At 38.2% G+C, this 19,501-nt stretch overlaps 1 protein-coding gene across 4 annotated transcripts in view; it reads right to left on the reverse strand.

Moving 5' to 3' along the window:
• Positions 1–18,749, reverse strand: part of Clbn (Nuclear export mediator factor NEMF homolog Clbn) — a 105,431-nt gene extending 86,682 nt beyond the window's left edge. The window contains exons 1-5 of one of the 4 annotated variants that reach the window (XM_076188456.1): positions 18,612–18,749; positions 7,925–7,994; positions 7,541–7,712; positions 7,227–7,429; positions 2,019–2,155 (exon numbers count right to left, since the gene is read on the reverse strand). In XM_076188456.1, coding sequence (XP_076044571.1) covers positions 2,019–2,155; positions 7,227–7,429; positions 7,541–7,712; positions 7,925–7,983 — 571 coding nt within the window. In that variant the 5' untranslated portion in view covers positions 7,984–7,994; positions 18,612–18,749. Of the gene's footprint in view, positions 1–2,018; positions 2,156–7,226; positions 7,430–7,540; positions 7,713–7,924; positions 7,995–10,994; positions 11,054–18,585 lie in introns of those variants that run through there. The other 3 variants (XM_076188459.1, XM_076188460.1, XM_076188461.1) reach the window with 3 other exon arrangements.
• Positions 18,750–19,501: the final 752 nt, after the last annotated feature.

A 19,501-nucleotide genomic window follows, 5' to 3' on the forward strand; every position in this document is an offset into this window, starting at 1 on the left:
ATCTGGCTGATTCATAAAAACACTAGCTGGATACTACTCTAACATCTACAACCTCCAACCTACACTATACAAGAAATCCATACAAAAACAGACTTATGTAAAACAAGCACTCCAAGACTGAGCACCTAACTCCCTCTTCCAATGAACCTCTTCAGACTTTAGTCCCACAGAAAAATCTCTCCCAAGAGAAGTAATAATCACAGTTGCACAACTATGATCAGGTCACTATCCAGCACTAACACGATACCAACACAGAACAGGCCTGCCCACAGAAACAAACTGCCCCAAATACAACCATCACATAAAAGTCACAGAACAATTTACATTATACTGCCCTACCCTAGCCATACTCAATGGCTGTTATTGATTACTTGGGAGCTGTGGGTCATGCAAGACAGACCTGGGGCAATGGACTGATTAAGTGACTGATATAGATCCTAAACTTTGTACATAAGGTATCAACTGAAGACAATTTCAGACAATAAATCCTAAAGTTCAACTCAAACTCAGATTCAGACCTGGACTCAAGACTTTAACTTGGGTGGTGTGGACTAGGGCTTAGTCCTGACCTTGGATGCTGTGAAATCAGACTCAACTATAGCACTAATAAACATTTCCTCAAAGAACCATTTGTGCAACTCACTTGGCCACCTGGGACATCATGCAGGTCAAGGGGTCATGAGAAGAGATGAGGACAACTTTTTTTAGTGTAGGTTGGAGGTTGTAGATGTTAGAGTAGTATCCAGCTAGTGTTTTTATGAATCAGCCAGATGGGATTAGGTACATGCTTGTTGACTTGGCTACCTCCCTTATAAGAGGGGAAAAGTCCTTGGTATAGATAGCATACTTTTTTGTTTTTTTTTTTTGTTTTTTTTTAATACAAATTATTTAAACCATTTCACTGCTAAATGATGCTCATATGTAAAGATATGTAATGCGGCCTGAGATTCAAAATAGCTCCAACCAAATCTACATTAACACTTCTCACCAACTGGACAAAAGAACACAAATACATACCTCATCTCTACATCAACAACACTAATACCACACACAAACACACCAAAAATTCTTGGTGTAACATACGATACATCCATGTCTTTCAAACAACACATCACAAACATAAAAAACAAATGCACACCTAGACTTAACGCACTTAAGTCAATCACTGGAACAACATTTGGACAAAACAAAGAAACCAATATAACAATATACAAACAATGCATACGCTCAGTGTTGAATTATGCGAGTCCTGCATGGGCTCCTAATCTCAGTGAGACACACCACAACACCCTTCAAATCATACAAAACAAAGCCCTAAAAACAATTACAGGCTGCACAAATACAACACCTACAGACCATTTACACCATGAAACAAAAGTCCTCAAAGTCAAGGACCACCTCGACATGAGAGGCACACAAACACTTGCCGCAGCCACCACAAACACATTACACCCACTACACTACATAGCAGAACACCCACACACACCAAGAAACATTAAAACAACACCCAAAGACCTTTATCATGCACAGATACTCTCTTCTCTTCCTCCACAACCACCAAATACCAGCCTCCGGAAACATATTCATAATCATATCACTCACCGATCCATTAACACACTGAAAGACAACACACTGCTGCATGCCAGACCCCCTGATATCCACCCTTCTGAATCCTCTCTCCCACGAAAGGACAGAGTCCACTTGGCCAGACTGCGGTGCGGTCACCACCCAGCACTTCTAAGCTACCAGAAGAGGCTGGATGACCGCATTGTGAACAGCTGCCCAGGATGCAACACTTCACCCCATACCATACAACACATAATGGAAGAATGCATTATACACAATCATGCACGCAAACAACACAACATACGCTCTATAAAGGATTTGTGGGAAAACCCAGTTTCGGCTATGGCATTCCTTGGGGAGACGGGACTGCTCGGACAGACAGTCTAGGGAACGACAACAACAACAACAACAACAACTTACAATAGAAAAAGAAATTAATATTATCAACTCACCTAATAAGGGATTCAATATCTTTTTTAGAGGTGCATTTGGTTTTGCTGCCTCTATTGTTTCTTTGATTAAATCTCTGCTAGGTGCATCTTTAGCTTTACGCACCTTCTCCAGTGGGTACTTTTCACTAGAAGCAAGTCTGTAAAAACAAAAGAATCTTTTGGTCAGATATATTTGTTTGAATTGGAAGAAAGAAAGAAAGAAAGAAAATATATATATATATATAATATATATATATATATATAAGACAAGCATTTACTGACAACATAAAATATGACAGACACACTGGATATACACTAGAAGCAAATCTGTAAAAACAAAAGAATCTTTTGGTCGGATATATTTGTTTGAATTGGATATATATGTATATATATATATATATATCTATATATATATATATATATATACATATATATGTATATATATATATATATATATATATATATATTCTCTTGTAAACAAACGAAGTCGAGGGCTAAAGAGGATTCACTGTTGATTATTTTATTACGTGTAGCTTCGATACAACGTACATTTTTTTTTTCTACAATTTTGAATAAAAAAAGATTGTACTTTTTATCGAAGCTACACATAATAAAATAATCAACAGTGAATCCTCTTTAGCCTTCAACCTCGTTTGTCTTCAAGAGAATATCCTACCTGGCTACACCAATACATGAATATACATATATATATATATAAGTATATATATATATATATATATATTTATATATATATATATTTATATATACATAAGACAAGCATTTACTGACAACATAAAATATGACAGAAACACTGGATATACATTAAAAAAGTTAGCGCAGACTTTTTTTTATTGATTGAGTACAGGCACCATGGATCCTTCTCCTGAGGTCGGAAGGGAAAAAAGAATGAAAAAAGAAAGAAAAAAATATATATATATACCTATATATATATATATATATATATATATATATATATATATATATATATATATATATATATATATATATATATATATTATACAAATGTATATATACATATAATAATAATAATAATAAATTTATTTGGCAAAGAATCAATATACATAAAGTGCAGATAATGACAAGAACACATAGTTCGAAATAATAATTGCAAATTGCCGAGGATAACACAAAAAAGCATGTACGCTTATTTCCATTGTGGTCCTCATTAGATTGTTATTCTACACTAAGTTACACAGACAATATACATAGGGGGTTAAGGGGACCAGAGACAATCATGAGTAATACCAGTCAGTACACATATGATAAATAAACATGGTTATAGTTTTGCTAATATTACTAAAATGTTCGTAACACATAGGATATTGAGACCAAAAATTGAGCACCATCACAATAAGGAACATTGCATAAGCAAAGGAACAACAAAATAATGTTAAATGGTAACAAAAACAGTATGAGTGAGTCCCATATCAGAGTAGTATCATTAATGATATACTACATTACTCTACAGCTGTATCAACATGTTGTTATAGTGAATGCTACATTGCAGCTAGGGTCACCTATTAATTAATTCTAAAATTTTACCTGTATCTCAGGTATATATATATATAAACTCTGCCATGGGGAATGACATTTTAATCCTATGCCGGTCCCAAGCCTGGATAAAAGAGGAGGGTTGTCATGACAGGCCTAGCAAGCCAGTGACGTAAAAAGACCTATTTGCTCAAGAAACTCAAGGGACAGCCTCAGAACCAGGACGGATCAATCAAAGATGAAATAGGAAACGTTTATGGACCATAGCTTGAACTATGCCAAAAATAGGATGTGCAACTTAAAACATTAACACATAAAAGGACAAAGAAGAAGAAGTCATTGAAATGATACAGAGAAAAAAAAAAAAAAAAAAAAAAAAGACTTATTTGGTATGGCAGAGACAAGACAATTTGGAAATGAAAGAGGAAAAGATTTAAGTGGTGGATTTGTTTTGATGTATAGTGCAGTTGAAACAGGAAGAAGAAAACATGGAGTAGCAATTATAATAGGACCACCACTCTCACCACATGTTCAAAATGTAAATTTGATAAATGAGACTTGTGTACTGTGTACTGAACATCAAAGGTAAAAGATACTTTATATATCAAGTGTATGCACCTCAAAAGAAAAACACCACAGACCTCTAAAAATAAAACTAAGAACAGAAATGATGGCAGGGGAAGTATTATCAAAAGCGATCAAACTGGCAAATAGCATACATATACATACACATACCAAGGCTTTTTCCTCCTTGCAAGGGAGGTAAATAGCGAGAAATTAAAAAATATAAGAATACAAAAGGAAATGAATGATGAGGAAAAAGAGAAAGACAGAGCACTCAGAATTGAACCAAGTGATAGGAATGAAAAGAGAACAGAGACGGGAAAAAATGAGTTTTTTTGGAGAGTGCTGGATTTGAGACTAAAAAATGGTATATCAAAAAAATGGAAACCTAAACCAAAAAAGAAAAGAAAATATGAAAATAAAAGTGGCATACACAAACATTGATGGTATGATCTCTGGAATCAACGAACTAAATGACTATCTAGAAACATAAAAACCTGACATCATGGGCATAGCAGAGACAAATCTGAAAGGACCGCTATTAACAAGCATAGTGGGACATGGTTTATAACCACTGGGCAAAAAACAGAACTGATAAGCAAGGAGGTGTCAATCTGTTGCCCCAGGACTCTTTAGAAGACCCATAGGGTTCAGGAAACCAACATCTTTTGGGCAGGACCATAAGTCACTTAGAATAGGGATATTGTATTGTTGTCTGGTGATTGTTAGTATGTGGCACACATTAAGAACCTAACTCCTAACAGTGAAAACCAACAAGAAAACAAACATACTAAGATCAGTAGCAAGCAAGGGTTTGGATCAGCAGAAGGAAACTCTAATCACAGTCTACTATTGTACTGGTCAATGATACTATGCCTCCTTTGCTCTATTTGTTCTTTACTTTCTACAAACCTGTAACTTGAACCAATCTAGAGACCCATTCGATTTCTACATTTTCCCCCAAGCCATGTCCCTGGCGATTTAGCTAACACCTTTTATCAAACCAGTATTGTTTCTGCTTCTCCATTCCATGAATCCTTGGCACATTTTGTGTTCATTCCCAAGTTGTAAATATAAAGAAAGGCGATAAAAAAGTTGTCCTCATCTCTTCTCATGACCCCTTGACCTGCATGATGTCCCAGGTGGCCAAGTGAGTTGCACAAATAGTTCTTTGAGGAAATGCACATGCAGTACCTGGCTCCATCTACATTCTGTTCTCACTAGTTCACCAGGCTGAGAATGTACCCTGTCAGGTTCTACAATGTCCCAAGGGAACAGCTACACCTCAGCCAGCTGCATCAAGATGGACATCAGTTCTTTTAGGAACACATGCGTAGTACCAACCTTACATTCCGTCCTGGTTGGATCAGCGGCCTGAGAACATATTGTGTCTAGTTTCCCAGGCATCCACACTTTGCCCTCATGCTAATTAAGAGCCCAAGTCATGACCTGACCCAGTAATATAAGCTGGACAGAATCACAGAAGACTAAGATTGCCTCGGAGCATCACCATGTGAGCCTAGCTCGCTGCCTCTGTTGCCATCTCCTCCTCCCCCCATCCCTTGCTAGCAGACCGCCTTGGGACACAACTTGAAACATAGTTGTCACCTCTCTCGCTGTCTTCCCTCTTCCTCACACCCAGAGCAAGTCATATTACTATTGGTGCCTAACTTCAATTTAAATAAACCCCATTTTCAGTACCCATGTCTGCCCTGCAACCAAAATACTAACAAAAAAATTCCAAAAGAAGGGATACTGAGATGTAAGAAACAGAGACACAAGGAAAGAGCAAGAAAGAGAGAGATAGAGAGAGGAGAGAGAAAGAGAGGGAAGAGAGAAAGAGAGGGAAGAGAGAAAGAGAGGGAAGAGAGAAAGAGAGGGAAGAGAGAGAGGGGAGAGGGAGAGAGAGGGGAGAGGGAGAGAGAGATAGGTAGGGAGATGAGGGAAAGGCGGGGAGCGGGGGGAAGAGAGAGAGATGAAGGGAGACAGAGAGAGAAGAGGAGGGGAGGGAGGGAGAGAGAGGGAGAGGGAAAGAGAGAGAGGGAGAGAGAGAGAGAGAGGAGGGGGAGAGAGAGGGAGGAGGGGGATAAAGAGAGAAAGAAAGAGAGAGAGAGGAGAGAGAGAGAGAGGGGAGAGAGAGAGGAGGGAGAGAGGGAGAGAGGGAAAGAGGAGAGAGAGAGAGAGAGAGAGAGAGAGAGAGAGAGAGAGAGAGAGAGAGAGAGAGAGAGAGAGAGAGAGAGAGAGAGAGAGAGAGAGAGGGGGAAAGAGGAGAGAGAGAGAGAGAGAGAGAGAGAGAGAGAGAGAGAGAGAGAGAGAGGAAAGAGAGAAGAGAGAGAGAGAGAGAGAGAGAGAGAGAGAGAGAGAGAGGGAATGGGAGAGAGGGAATGGGAGAGAGAGGAGAGGGGGAGAGAGAGAGAGGGAGAGAGAGGAGAGGGAGAGAGAGAGAGAGAGAGAGAGAGAGAGAGAGAGAGAGAGAGAGAGAGAGAGAGAGAGAGAGAGAGAGAGAGAGAGAGAGAGAGAGAGAGAGAGAGAGAGAGAGAGAGAGAGAGAGAGGAGAGACTGAGAGAGAGAGGAGAGACTGAGAGAGAGAGGAGAGACTGAGAGAGAGAGGAGAGACTGACAGAGAGAGGAGAGACTGACAGAGAGAAGAGAGACTGACAGAGAGAAGAGAGACTGACAGAGAGAGGAGAGACAATGACAGAGAGAGGAGAGACAATGACAGAGAGAGTAGAGACAATGACAGAGAGAGTAGAGACAAAGAGAGACAGAGTAGAGACAAAGAGAGACAGAGGAGAGACAAAGACAGACGGAGGAGAGACAAATACAGAGAGGAGAGACAAAGACAGGAGAGACTAACACAGAGAGGAGAGACATAGAGAGATGAAAGACAAAGACAGAGAGAACAAAGACAAAGACAGGGGGAAGAGAGAAAAATAGAGAGAAGAGACAAAGACAGTGAGAGGAGAGATAAAGACACAGAGAAAGACAAAGACAGAGATGAAAACAGAGAGAGAGATAAGGAGAGAGATTATATTCAAGTTCTCACAACCTTCCTCTATGTATATAAAAAAGACACTTTTTGATTAGACCCCAAGTATAGATAATATTAATTTTAAATTAAATTAATTGTAACACAATAAGGAAAATCCTTACCGAACATCCTCTCCCTCCTTTCGTGGTCTAAGGACATTAAGTATTACGTAGTTGTGATCAGTTAACACAATGTTCCCTCTATCATACAGCTCAATAATGATGTGGTTTGCAATTTCTCCAGAACCAAATGTGATGTCCACTACACGATCAATTCCAAGTTGCTCTATATTCTCAATTCGTTTGTTCCGTACATGCTTCCGCAACTATCAAAGAAAGAAATATTAGAGCACAGCATCATAAATCTGGCAATACAGATAAGAAAATCTACTTCAGATACACATCAGAAATATACAAAAGCTTCTTTTTTTACTTACCTTCATTGCAAAACTTGAGGGTGCTGGGTTTTTGGGCCATTCATAATCAGTGGTGTGTATTCTGGCGGCTGATTCAAGGAGTAATACACATTTTTGTTCTGGTTTTTGCAGCTTCACTAAATATGTCTTATGATCAATGTCATATACCTGGACAACACGTAGCCCAACAATCCTGTGAATACATTATTTGTTAGATACACTAAAAAAGAAAGAAAAATAGTAAACTATGGTCTCTAACATATCAGATAATTTTCTCCATTGGAATTCAGAAATGTCCAATATCCAGAATGAAAATTCTTTACAATGGCTACCTCACAATACTACACATGCATGTATCTTTTGTTGGTTCCAGTTACAATCTAAACAAGAGAAAGAAATACTTACTTGTTTTTTAATTCAGCTACAACAGCAATTACATCAATGGTTGTAAATGAGGACTTCATCCTACTTCTTTCTGCAAATAAGTTTTCCTTTAGTACAATGTCTACTTCACACATATATCTAACCATGAACTATCTTAATTGATAGGGCAGTGGGCGGGATACTTGGATGACCTATCATCCACGAGGAGCTGACATGAGAGGGAGGAAAGGGTGGTGGATGGGAATGGAATGGTTGGGAGTATGTGCCTTTTGCTTTGGCTATCTCCCTGATAAGGAGGAAAAAGCCTTTGGTATATAGATAGATAGATGAACATCTATGTATCTGAACAAAGATAATGGCTTTCTTATTTGTGCTGGTTCCATCAGTTATTCTTATATTCATGACATAAAATCAATTGAATTCAAACAATAATAAGTGTATATTTATCATCACTGATGAAGTTTCCTCATGTTTATTGATGAAAAAGTTTCCACATGTTTATCTAGAAAACCTACAGCATTACAGTAACTACAAGTGGGCCTTGTGACCTCCCAAGCACCTTTTGGGAAAAAGTTTGGATGGCTGTCTGTTATAGTTACCTAATTGTAATGTACAAGAGAAGAGCTACACTTGTGGAGTCCTGCCTGTCTCAATGATCAAACTTGATCATGTCTGACTGTAACATTTCTTTAACCAAGGCATTTCACAAACCAATTCATATGTATGGAAAACTATATCATCATAGCTTTCAAACACCTTAAAATTTTCCCATTTTTTTCCTTTTGCTATTTTTCTATCCCAAGCTAAGAGATCTCCCCTGTCAACTTTGTCCACTCCTTTCAGTTCTGAAGACAGCAATCAGGTTCATTCTTTCTGGTCTTCCCCTCTATGATTTCTCAGCTTCTTGTATGTTGTTCCAGGTATGAAATTTAGTTTGCTGGGTTCTTTATGGAGCCTCTTGGGTTGTGCTTCTTACTCAATTTTAATAGGATGGTTATAATTTTTTGTAGATTTATCTATGAATGGATACTGAGTTATATCTGTCAATTATTTTTAAATTTATTTTCTACATTTTGTTGTAATTTATAATTTTGTGGATATCTTTGATTATTCTGTTAGTTTTATTTAACAAGAAAAAAATAAAACTAGAAAAAACACAAATAAAGCAGTAGAACATTGATTCTCGAATGTCTCAAGTCAAGCAAATCAGTTCTCTACAAAAAAAATTAGAATTTTTTGCTGTGGTAGCTGACGAAAATATTTGTTACTGACCAACCCAAATTTAGCCAAGGGAATTTAAAGTTTTGTGAAAAAATACTACCCTAATAAAGCTGTATTCAGCAGATCAGTAAACATTTTCAGTCCTTGACCAAATCATATGGAAAAACAAATAACAAAAAATGTGAAAACTTAAAAAAATAAATAAATAAATATAAATAAAAACTCAAATATGAACCCAATATAAAGCAGTTAGAGCAACTAAAGAAAAATTCCATCACTAAAACAGCAGTGCAGTACCCTTAAAAATGCTTCTGTAAAACAAGTTTCAAACCCACAACTCCAGAAAACAAGAGAATACCTAGAGAAGATATTGGAAAAAAAAGCCATCCTCACCAGGCACCTCAACTTACACTGTCCCACCTAGCCATACCCTGACAAGATAATATTCTTTATTTGAATGACTTATGGGCCAATCCAGTGGTTCCTGCTGCTTACCTTCTTCCTTCTATTTTCTACCATAATTTTTTCTTGTTAAGAAGAATACTAGGTGAGTCACAGAGGTACCTGCCCTCTTTCATTTGACAGCCAGCAACTAACCGAGGCATGCACAAACCCCAAATGTTCAAGTCCCATCATATATGCATACACATCTCTCAAATGTAACAACTGCCATTTTTGGCTCACCTTTTTTTTTGTTTTTTTTTGCATCAAAATAACAAAACTAGATTAAATGTTACTGAGTGGAGGCATAAGGATAAGATGTTTGGATTGAGATAGTGCAGACAAAGCATAGATCATACAAAGAATAAAAGATAAAGCAGACTATAAACTGTTACAACTAGATCAAGACAGAAAATTTAAACCATTTGTGAAAAATTAACTTTCACACCAAAAATTCATAGTATCCAAAATGGGGGAAAAGTTAAAAAATGCCTTCCTCTCCTTTTGCAGTAAACTGCCTCATAAGGCTTAGCTCTTCTCTAGCTTAACCTAACCTAGTCTAAACTAATCCTAAGTAAAAGGTTGCTATACCACCTCGAGGAGAAGAACCACCTAAACTCTGGACAGCATGGATTCAAGAGGGGGAGGTCCTGTCTCTCTCAGCTCCTGGATCACTGTACAAATGCTTTGGAGGTGAAAAATGGGATAAATGTTGATGTGATCTACTTGGATTTTGCAAAGGCATTTGACAAGGTTGATCATGGAGTTCTACTTAATAAATTAAAGAAGAAAACTGGCATCAGAGGGAAGATTGGAACCTGGATCCATGGTGTGTGTGTTTATATATATATATACATATATACATATATATATATATATATGACACACAGGAACCCACAGTCGGAGAAAGAATAAACTTCAAATAAAGAAGAATCCTATATTTCGGCTATCAACTGTAGCCCTCTTCAGGAAAGTACCTGTGTGTCATTTACAAATGTGCTACTACATTTCTGTTTAGAAATATATATATATATTGTGCCCCAGGGATTGGTACTTGGATATCTCTTGTTCCTGGTTATGATAGGGGACATAAACAAAGAGGTTACATATTCCAGGGTCACATCATTTGCAGACAATATCTGCAAATGTCATTTGAACAGAAGTTGTGAAGAATCTACAAAGTGATTTAGAAAAGATATGTACTTGGGTATCAGCTAATAATATGACATTTAACAGTGATAAATTTGAACTCATCTGGTATGGAAAGGACACAATCCTGCAGGAAAATATACTGAAGGTGAGGATATCATTGAAGAAAAGGACTGCCTCAAAGATCTGGGAGTATGGATGAACAAAGAGTGCTCTTTCAGTGAGCATGTGGAGAAAATCACAAAACAGCCAAGCAGATGGTAGGATGGATTCTTTGCACCTTTCTATCCACAGATCCAGATCATCTGTTGAAGTCTCTGGTTGTCTCAAAAATGGAAGTGGGCCAGCTGTGGTGTTCTCACAGAGTAGAGGACATCCAGGAGCTGGAACAGGTACAGAGGGTGTTCACCAGAAAGGTATGCAAATCTCTGAGTTACTAGGACCAGCTGAAAAAACTGAGACTGTACTCCTTACAAAGAAGATGAAAGCACTACTGCATAATATACACCTAGAAGATCTTAGGGGTGATACCCTTTCCATCTCTACATGAAGATGTCATCAAGAGCCAAACCCATCCCAGGTTTGGCAGAACTTGCAAAACAAAAACTCACTTCTGTCTCACAATGAAAAAAAAAAAAAAAAAAAAAAAAAAAAAGAGGCAGAACACTTCAACAATTTTGGTCCTAGGCTGTTTAAGTGTCTGCCAAAAGAAATAAGAGACACAACATAATGCAGCACAGAAGTATTCAAATGGAGACTCAACCATTTTCTGGAAAATATACCAGTTGAACTTCCTATTCCACACAGCCTAAGCCCAAGGACTGCAGCATCAAACAGCACAACTGACGAGCTGCAGTATATGAAGATGCAAAAAATGTGTGGAGGCAGTGGGGCTATCAAGTTGGCTGTGGTGATTCTACCAAAACTTCCAACAAGTAAGACAAGAAGTCTAACCTAGATACACACATACATACATATATCAAGTTGCTTTTTCCCCCTTACAAGGGAGGTAGCCAAAGTTAAGACATAAATCCACTTCCACCCATTTCATCCCCACATACTCCACTCCCATTCACCACCCCTCTCTCCCTCTTTTCTTGGCTCCTGGATGACAGGTCATCCCTGCATGTCACCCACTGCTTTGTGTCAGAAGCACTATCAGACAACGGCTTTAACATTGTGGACTGAGTGTTCTCCAACTCCAGGTGATGTTAATAAGAGCTGTTACATGAAGCCCAAGTATTCCAAATTTCAATAAAATTGGACCAGTGGTTTAGAGCTTATGTGTATTTCTTCACCAAAATCTTTACAAATTGCCACCCTTGATTCTAACCATTTGTTATGGCAAAGTCTAGTATAAAAAAAAAAAAAAAAAAAAAAAAAATCATATCTCCCTTATTTTTTAAGCTATTTCAAAAAAATTAAAAGTATTTTGTTTCTAATGCAATTGTCTTTCATATGCAACAAGAATTTAAGTGATAAAACATTTTTGAAAATTTTGTGTCCATACCTATAGGTAGGTTAGGTTAAAATAGATTAATTTATCATCCTTTCATTTCTTAGACATCGGCACCTATCAAAGCAAACATGGTGTATCATTCAACCACTGCAACTTCTTTCATTGGAAAATACATTTCAGCGACTTTTTTATTATTTATTTCTGCTAGCTAGGTCAACATGAAAATGGAATTCCAGATATTTGAACTGAAGTAGTTCTCATGGGGTGCAGAAAGTCGCTACGAGTACAATGCAATTTGAATTATCCATCTAGCTGTCCTAGTTCCCGAGATATTGCATTTTTAAAGGGTATTAAATCAGGCCTATTATGTTCCCGGAAATCGGGCCAAAACGTGCTGTCTCACTAATCACCGACCAAATCCAAACAATGACAGTTTTTACTCAAATGCACAATTTTATATAAACATTTAGCATATGGTTGCATTATTTGACCTATTTTCTTTAAAATGTGTGATTTCTATGTAATTCGATCAAAGAGAAGTTATGTTTTTATCCTCTGCAAAATTACCGACCACAGCTACAAATACTGTCCGAATCACTAATAGCCGACCAAACCCGAACAAGAACGGTTTTTGCTGAAATGCACGATTTTATATCAAAAATTAGCATATGGTTGTATTATTTGACCTATTTTCTTTAAAATTTGTGATTTCCATATAATTTGATCAAAGAGAAGTTACGTTTTTATCCTCTGCAAAATTACCGACCACAGCTATGAATACCGTCCGACTCACTAATAGCCGACCAACGCCGACCAAACCCAAACAAGGACGGTTTTTGCTGAAATGCACAATTTTATATAAAAAATTAGCATATGGTTGCATTATTCTACCTATTTTCTTTAAAATGTGTGATTTTCATGTAATTTGATCAAAGAGATGTTACGTTTTTATCCTCTACAAAATTTTGGACCACAGCTACAATTCATCCACCCCGCCATCTATGATCACTGGTGGTATAGATCAAACTTCACTCTATTAAGTTTCTTACTATTGTGTTATTAGTGTAATAGATTGCATATAGTTCAATTATTTTAAGTATTTTCTTTTAAATGTGTGATTTTCATGTAATTTGATCAAAGAGAAGTTATGTTTTAGCCTCTGCAAAATGACCGACCACAGCTATGAATACCATAACAAATTAGCATATGGTTGCATTATTTGAACTATTTTCTTTAAAATGTGTGATTTTCATGTAATTTGATCAAAGAGAAGTTACGTTTTTATCCTCTGCAAAATTACCGACCACAGCTACAAATACCGTCAAATTACATGAAAATCACACATTTTCAAGAAAATAGTTGAAATAATTCAATTATATGCAATCTATTACACTAATAACACAATAGTAAAACTTAATAGTGTAGTTTGATCCATACCAAAAGTGATCATAGATGGCGGGCTGGACAAATCATAGCTGTGGTCCGTAATTTTACAGAGGATAAAAACGTAACTTCTCTTTGATCAAATTACATGAAAATCACACATTTTAAAGAAAATAGTTCAAATAATTCAACTATAAGTCTATTACACTAATTACATAATAGTAAGAAACTTAATAGTGAAGTTTGATCCATACCACCAGTGATCATAGATAAGATGGTGGGCTGATTGCAATCTTTCAGGAAGTTTGCATCCTTTATGCCAAACTTCTCACTATACGGCCCCAGGAATGACATATAAGCCTCCCTAAGTATCTACTGAGAAAGCTGCAACTTGTCATGAATAGAGCCGCAAGGTTAATTAAAGGGTTATCTTCACGTGAGAGAATAACACCAACTTTAATTGACCTGCATTGGTTACCAATTAAGGCCAGACTTGAGTATAAAAAATGTGTGATGGCCTATCAGGCATTAAATTCTGGTAGACCCAAATATATACGTGATCTCCTTGAGGACTTTCATATAGACTCAGATATGTTGTTAAGACACAGTGTGATGCCACATAGATTACATGAGCCACGGTATAATTTGGAAATTGGATTTAGAGCCTTTGAAAATTGTGCTCCAAGACTCTATAACAAATTACCTTTGAACCTCAAGATGGCCGAAAATGTTGAAATATTCAAGAAAAGACTGAAGACATACTTGTTTACTGAGTATTATGATCTGGATGATATGACTATGAAACAAGAATACAAGTGTTAGTTTGTATGAGGACGGCTGTAATGAGCGCCGTGTAAGCGGCGGAATATGGCCGAGAAACACCAACTACGTAAGAATGTAAGATATAACTGGATTATACTACCTTACACTAGGTTAGAGTACCAATACACGTCTGCATCGGTGGTTGAAATGTCGCAATGCGTTTGACGTTGTTATCCGATAATTCGACCCGATAGAAAAAAAAAACTAATTAGTACTGCCGATTTCTCAGCTGCTCTTCCATAACACCCTGCCTTTGTTTTGGTATTAGAATAATCCGTGAGACTAGTAGTTTTCATTTATTTTGGTGAGGCCAATTTAGTGGATTTTTTAACAAATTTTTCATGCTGAAACATACATTTTTTTTATTTGTTGCTGAATGTAGGCTGCCATGTTTATCTTATGTTTTTATGTACCAACATATTACTGATGATGTGACTGGTTGAAATTTACTATGATCGTAATAAATACACTAGGGTGGCACTGAACATGGGGGTAATTTTTAAAAGTTGGAATTTTCATACGGCCCTTTGTGGGATCATAGGTATTCATACGAAAATAAGTTACGTAAATTTTCAGCTTAATCGGTGCATATTAAGAACTGCCACATCGGTCATGTTTGCACGACTAATGTTCCGTTTGAGTCTCTTCCCTCCTTTCATCCTTTATTTCTGCTTTCGGGATTTTAATACCGGTACCACCAAAAGGCCATGCCTTAATAAATGTTATTTACATTCAGTAATCAACTGTACTAATCCATCCATCTCTATCGTTTTTTCACAGGTTGACATGGCTAAAAAACGAAGCGAAAGTGTGTTGCCTCTGATTGGCAGTCCGATAGAAGAAATTCTCGGCTCCAAACTTCCATCAAATGGCGATATTCTGCGTCATTTTATGTACCACCACAAGACGCTGAAGAAAGCAGACCTTAGTTCGGCACAAGCTGTGATTTTTCGTGTACAAGAATTCTGGAATCGTGCCAGGATTCCCACGATTACAGCTAAGAGTGCTACGAGGAAAGTTCTCGCACTCAAAGAGGAATGGAGGGTAATTCAGAAGTCAGCAAAGAGAAAGGGACCACCGCAGGAGAAGAAGGAGCAAGAGTTCTCGGAGAAACTGAACAACTTGTTCGACATTGCTTCTGCGGATGCGCTTGAGGTCAGTTTCTGAGGTCACGTTTTTGCAAGATGTTCGACGTCCGTTCAGCAGATTTATCTATGTTAACACTAGTTTTATTTAACCGAGGACAAGGAGTTCCTCATCGCCCAACGAGAGCCAGGAAGACAAGGATCCATGCTTGGTGTCGACAAGAACCTCGCGAATGCAGAGAAGAGAAAGGCGACGCGACAAAAGGAGGATCTCCAAAGGCAGGAAGTGGAAAAACACCAAGCAGAGAAACGGGATGCAACGGTCGAACTAGCATCATCCTCTTCCTCGACGTCGACAAGCCCCGACGAAGACAGCAAAGGTGGAATGTCTACTCCAAAACAACGGCGAACAGGTCCTCGTCCTTCAACTTCGTATATGAGCCCAGAACTGGTGGCAACCCTCGACCGGACGAAAACAAGCAATCGGGGTGCTGTTCATCTGGTAGAAGCAACTGTCTCCAGTCTGGGACATGATAAAGCAACACTCGCACTGAATCGAGAGTCTATCCGTCGATCCCGAAGGTCTCATCGAGCTTTGTTGGCAGAAGAGATAAAAAAGAACTTCTCTCCAGACACTCCATTGATTGTCCACTGGGACGGAAAAATCGTTCCACATGTCACTGGCGGAGTTGTGGATCGCTTAGCCATCTTGGTCTCGGGAGATGGAGTGGACAAGCTTCTTGGTGTACCTATGCTCCCGTCTGGAACCGGAAAAGCCCAGGCTGACGCTGTGATGGAAGCTTTACAGGACTGGGGCCTTGAAGACCGTGTAATTGGGCTCGGCTTCGATACCACGGCTTCGAACACGGGGATCATTGGAGGAACGTGCATCCTTCTAGAGCAAGCGCTTGGACGACAGCTTCTCAATCTTGCGTGCCGACATCACATGCATGAACTCGTTGCAATGAAAGCCTTCACAGAATGTATGGGACCGTCGACGGGACCTGAGATAGTTCTATTCTCAAGATTCAAGAACCAATGGATGTTCCTGGCAACGACATCAGAAGACGTTCGCCCTCTTCTCGACGAGGAGATTGTTGCCCCTCTTCTCGAAAAGCGAAAGGAATTTCTGGAGCTCTTTGGTCGACATCTCACCAAAAGTCAACCGCGTGATGACTACAAGGAACTGCTGGAACTCTCTATCATCACTTTGGGAGGCTTGCCTCCTTGAGGGGTACATCTTCGTCACCCTGGAGCGTTACACCGAGCCAGATGGATGGCGACGCTGATCTACGGAATGAAGATTTGGGTTCTGAGGGACCAGTTCCAGCTCACTAGTTCAGAAAGAAAAGGACTAAAAAGATTCATCAACTTCGTGCTGTTTCTGTATGTGCCAGCATGGTACTCGGCTGTAGAGGCTACGGCAGCTCCAGCAAGAGACCTTCGATTTTACCAGTCTCTCGTGAAGTATGAGGATGTTGACAAAGGGCTTTCAAAAGCCGTTGTTGGAACCTTTGGAAGGCACCTTTGGTACCTCAGCGAGCACCTTGTGGGCCTGGCTCTCTTTGATTTTGAAACGCCAGAGACGGTTCTTGAAGAACTTGCGAAAGCCATGAAGGAAGTTGGTGGGGAAGGAGGAAAGCAACCCCCTAAACGAATCAAGTTGAACCCTTCTGGAGCAACGTCCAAGAGGCTCTCAGACTTTGCAATGCCTGCGAGTTCCCTTCTTCTCGATCGACTTGGATGTGGTCGAAAGTTCCTGGAACTCCCGGTGGAAGACTGGAAAAATGATACGCAATACCTTCTTGGTCAACGACGTGCCAAAGCTCTTGGAGTCATCAATGATCGTGCCGAGTGAGGTGTCGCTTTGATGCAGGATTTCAATTTGCAGTTGACCAGAGATGAGTCTCAGCATCAGTTCATCCTTCAAGTAGTTGAGCAACATCGGAAGGAAAATCCCTCCAAGTGAAGTGCTGATTGATCAATGATGAGACTTTCTTCTGTTTTTTGTTCTGTATTTGTTCTGTTTTTGAAGAGAAATTGACCGTTTCAGTTAGTTCAAATTTTCTATCCGATGTTTTCTCTTTTTCTTTCCTTATAACCAATTCTTGAAACTTCAACATCGATGCGGCAGTTCTAAATATTAACCGATTTCACTCAAATTTTGCAAGAAATATTTTTTCAACTATACAAACAACTTGGTTAAAGCCAGCAAGAAAAATCGAAAATAATTTTTTCAGTGCCACCCTAAAATACACTCACAACATTTCTATTCATTAAATTTCCCTCAGTATGTAAATTTGGCCGTTTGAATGGCGTGCGCTTAATATGACGCGCTATTGTAGTCGTCATCGACAGTGGCGCCTCTGGTGGTGTTTGACCTAGCTATTTCTGCCAAGAAAATCGCATATTACATTGATCTTATAATTTACAAAATTAATCATTAATTTTCTATTGCTATATCGCGCATGTGTGCACAACTAAAATTCTACCTTAAATTGGACCAGCGGTTTGGATTTTATGGAGTATATTGACAACTTATTCATTGCCATGGAAATGCAAATTTGGTATGATGCAGATGTCCCACATTGTTTTTGACATGCCCAGGTGATTTGTTGACCCATAAAACCCAGGAATTCCAAATTTCATTAAAATTGGACCAGTGGTTTAGTTTTATGTGTATTTCTTTCCCAAAATCTTTATTTTAGTTACCTGTGTTTGTTTACTTAATTCTCACTTTTGTTTTAAGTTAATTATACACAAAATTCGGAATAGAAAAGACAACAAATTCATCTCCCTTAGGCTTATTAGTTATTATTCAAGCTATTTAAAAAATTAAACAAATTCATCTCCCTTATTTTTCAAGCTATTTAAAGAAAAATTAAAAGTATTTTATTTCTAACTTTCTAATCTAATGAAATGGTCTTTCATATGCAACAAGAATATTAAGGGTTAAACCAAACTTGGATTTGTTGTGCTCATACCTAAGCTAAAGCTGGTAATCCACTGCTGCGTTTAACATATTGTGCGATTGGTCTACATATGAAAGACACCAATTTGTGTAACATACATTGATTGTATACCATTAATACGAATGAATTATATATCTAAATGACACTAACCTATTGTAACATTGTCACTCCATTACCTGTTATTTACTCAAACAAATCTTTAGTTACAATACGTCGCCACCTTATCGCTTCTTGGCAAGCTTTCATTTGTTGTTATACGAAACATTATTCGTGTAAATACAGAAATAACATTTTTATACAGGCTTACAATTCACGAAATTTTATGATTTATGGTAGACTGGAAGGCTGGTTAAGTTAATATAGAAAATACTAATTGACAACTTTTGGTAAGTTCTTGCGATCACCGTGAAATGTCGCTGGTAACAGAGTTCCTACAACATCTCAACTAAAGACAATATTTATATATGAGCGAACATATCTATAAAGACAAAATTGAATATCTACAACACCATTATTTAACCAGTTTTGCTGTATGGTATGGATGTGAAACATGGAATCTCACAAAGAGAATAGAACACTCTTTATCTGTCTTTGAAAATAAAGTCCTTAGGAAGATATTTGGCCCAGTGTATGATGTAGCTATGAACAAGCATAGAGACGGCGACACAACTATGAACTGAGAGAGTTGGCAAATCAAGGAAGCATCGTAAGTACAATAAAGGCAAGACGAATGCAATAGGCTGGTCATGTCGCCCGAATGGAAATAGACAGAATTCCAAGAAAGGTCATGACAGAAATAATTATCGGTGGAGGAAGATCAGTAAGAAGACCCAGAAGAAGATGTGTTGTAGTTAGGTTCAGACACGCCAGGGGAATGAAACTTACAATAACTCTATGTACTCGGCTTTACTTAACTCTAAACGCGTAAAGGGAAAACTTGACGTGTGGAGATGACTGTTGCTTGGAGATGACTGTTGCTTGGAGATGACTGTTGCTTGGAGACAACTGTTGCTTGGAGAAGGGTACTGCTTGAATATGTCGTGTCCTGGAGTGAACTTGCGACTTG

Source organism: Oratosquilla oratoria, chromosome 7 (assembly GCF_046742065.1).
Source record: "Oratosquilla oratoria isolate Oo_2021 chromosome 7, ASM4674206v1, whole genome shotgun sequence".
Taxonomy (NCBI): Eukaryota; Metazoa; Arthropoda; class Malacostraca; order Stomatopoda; family Squillidae; genus Oratosquilla; species Oratosquilla oratoria.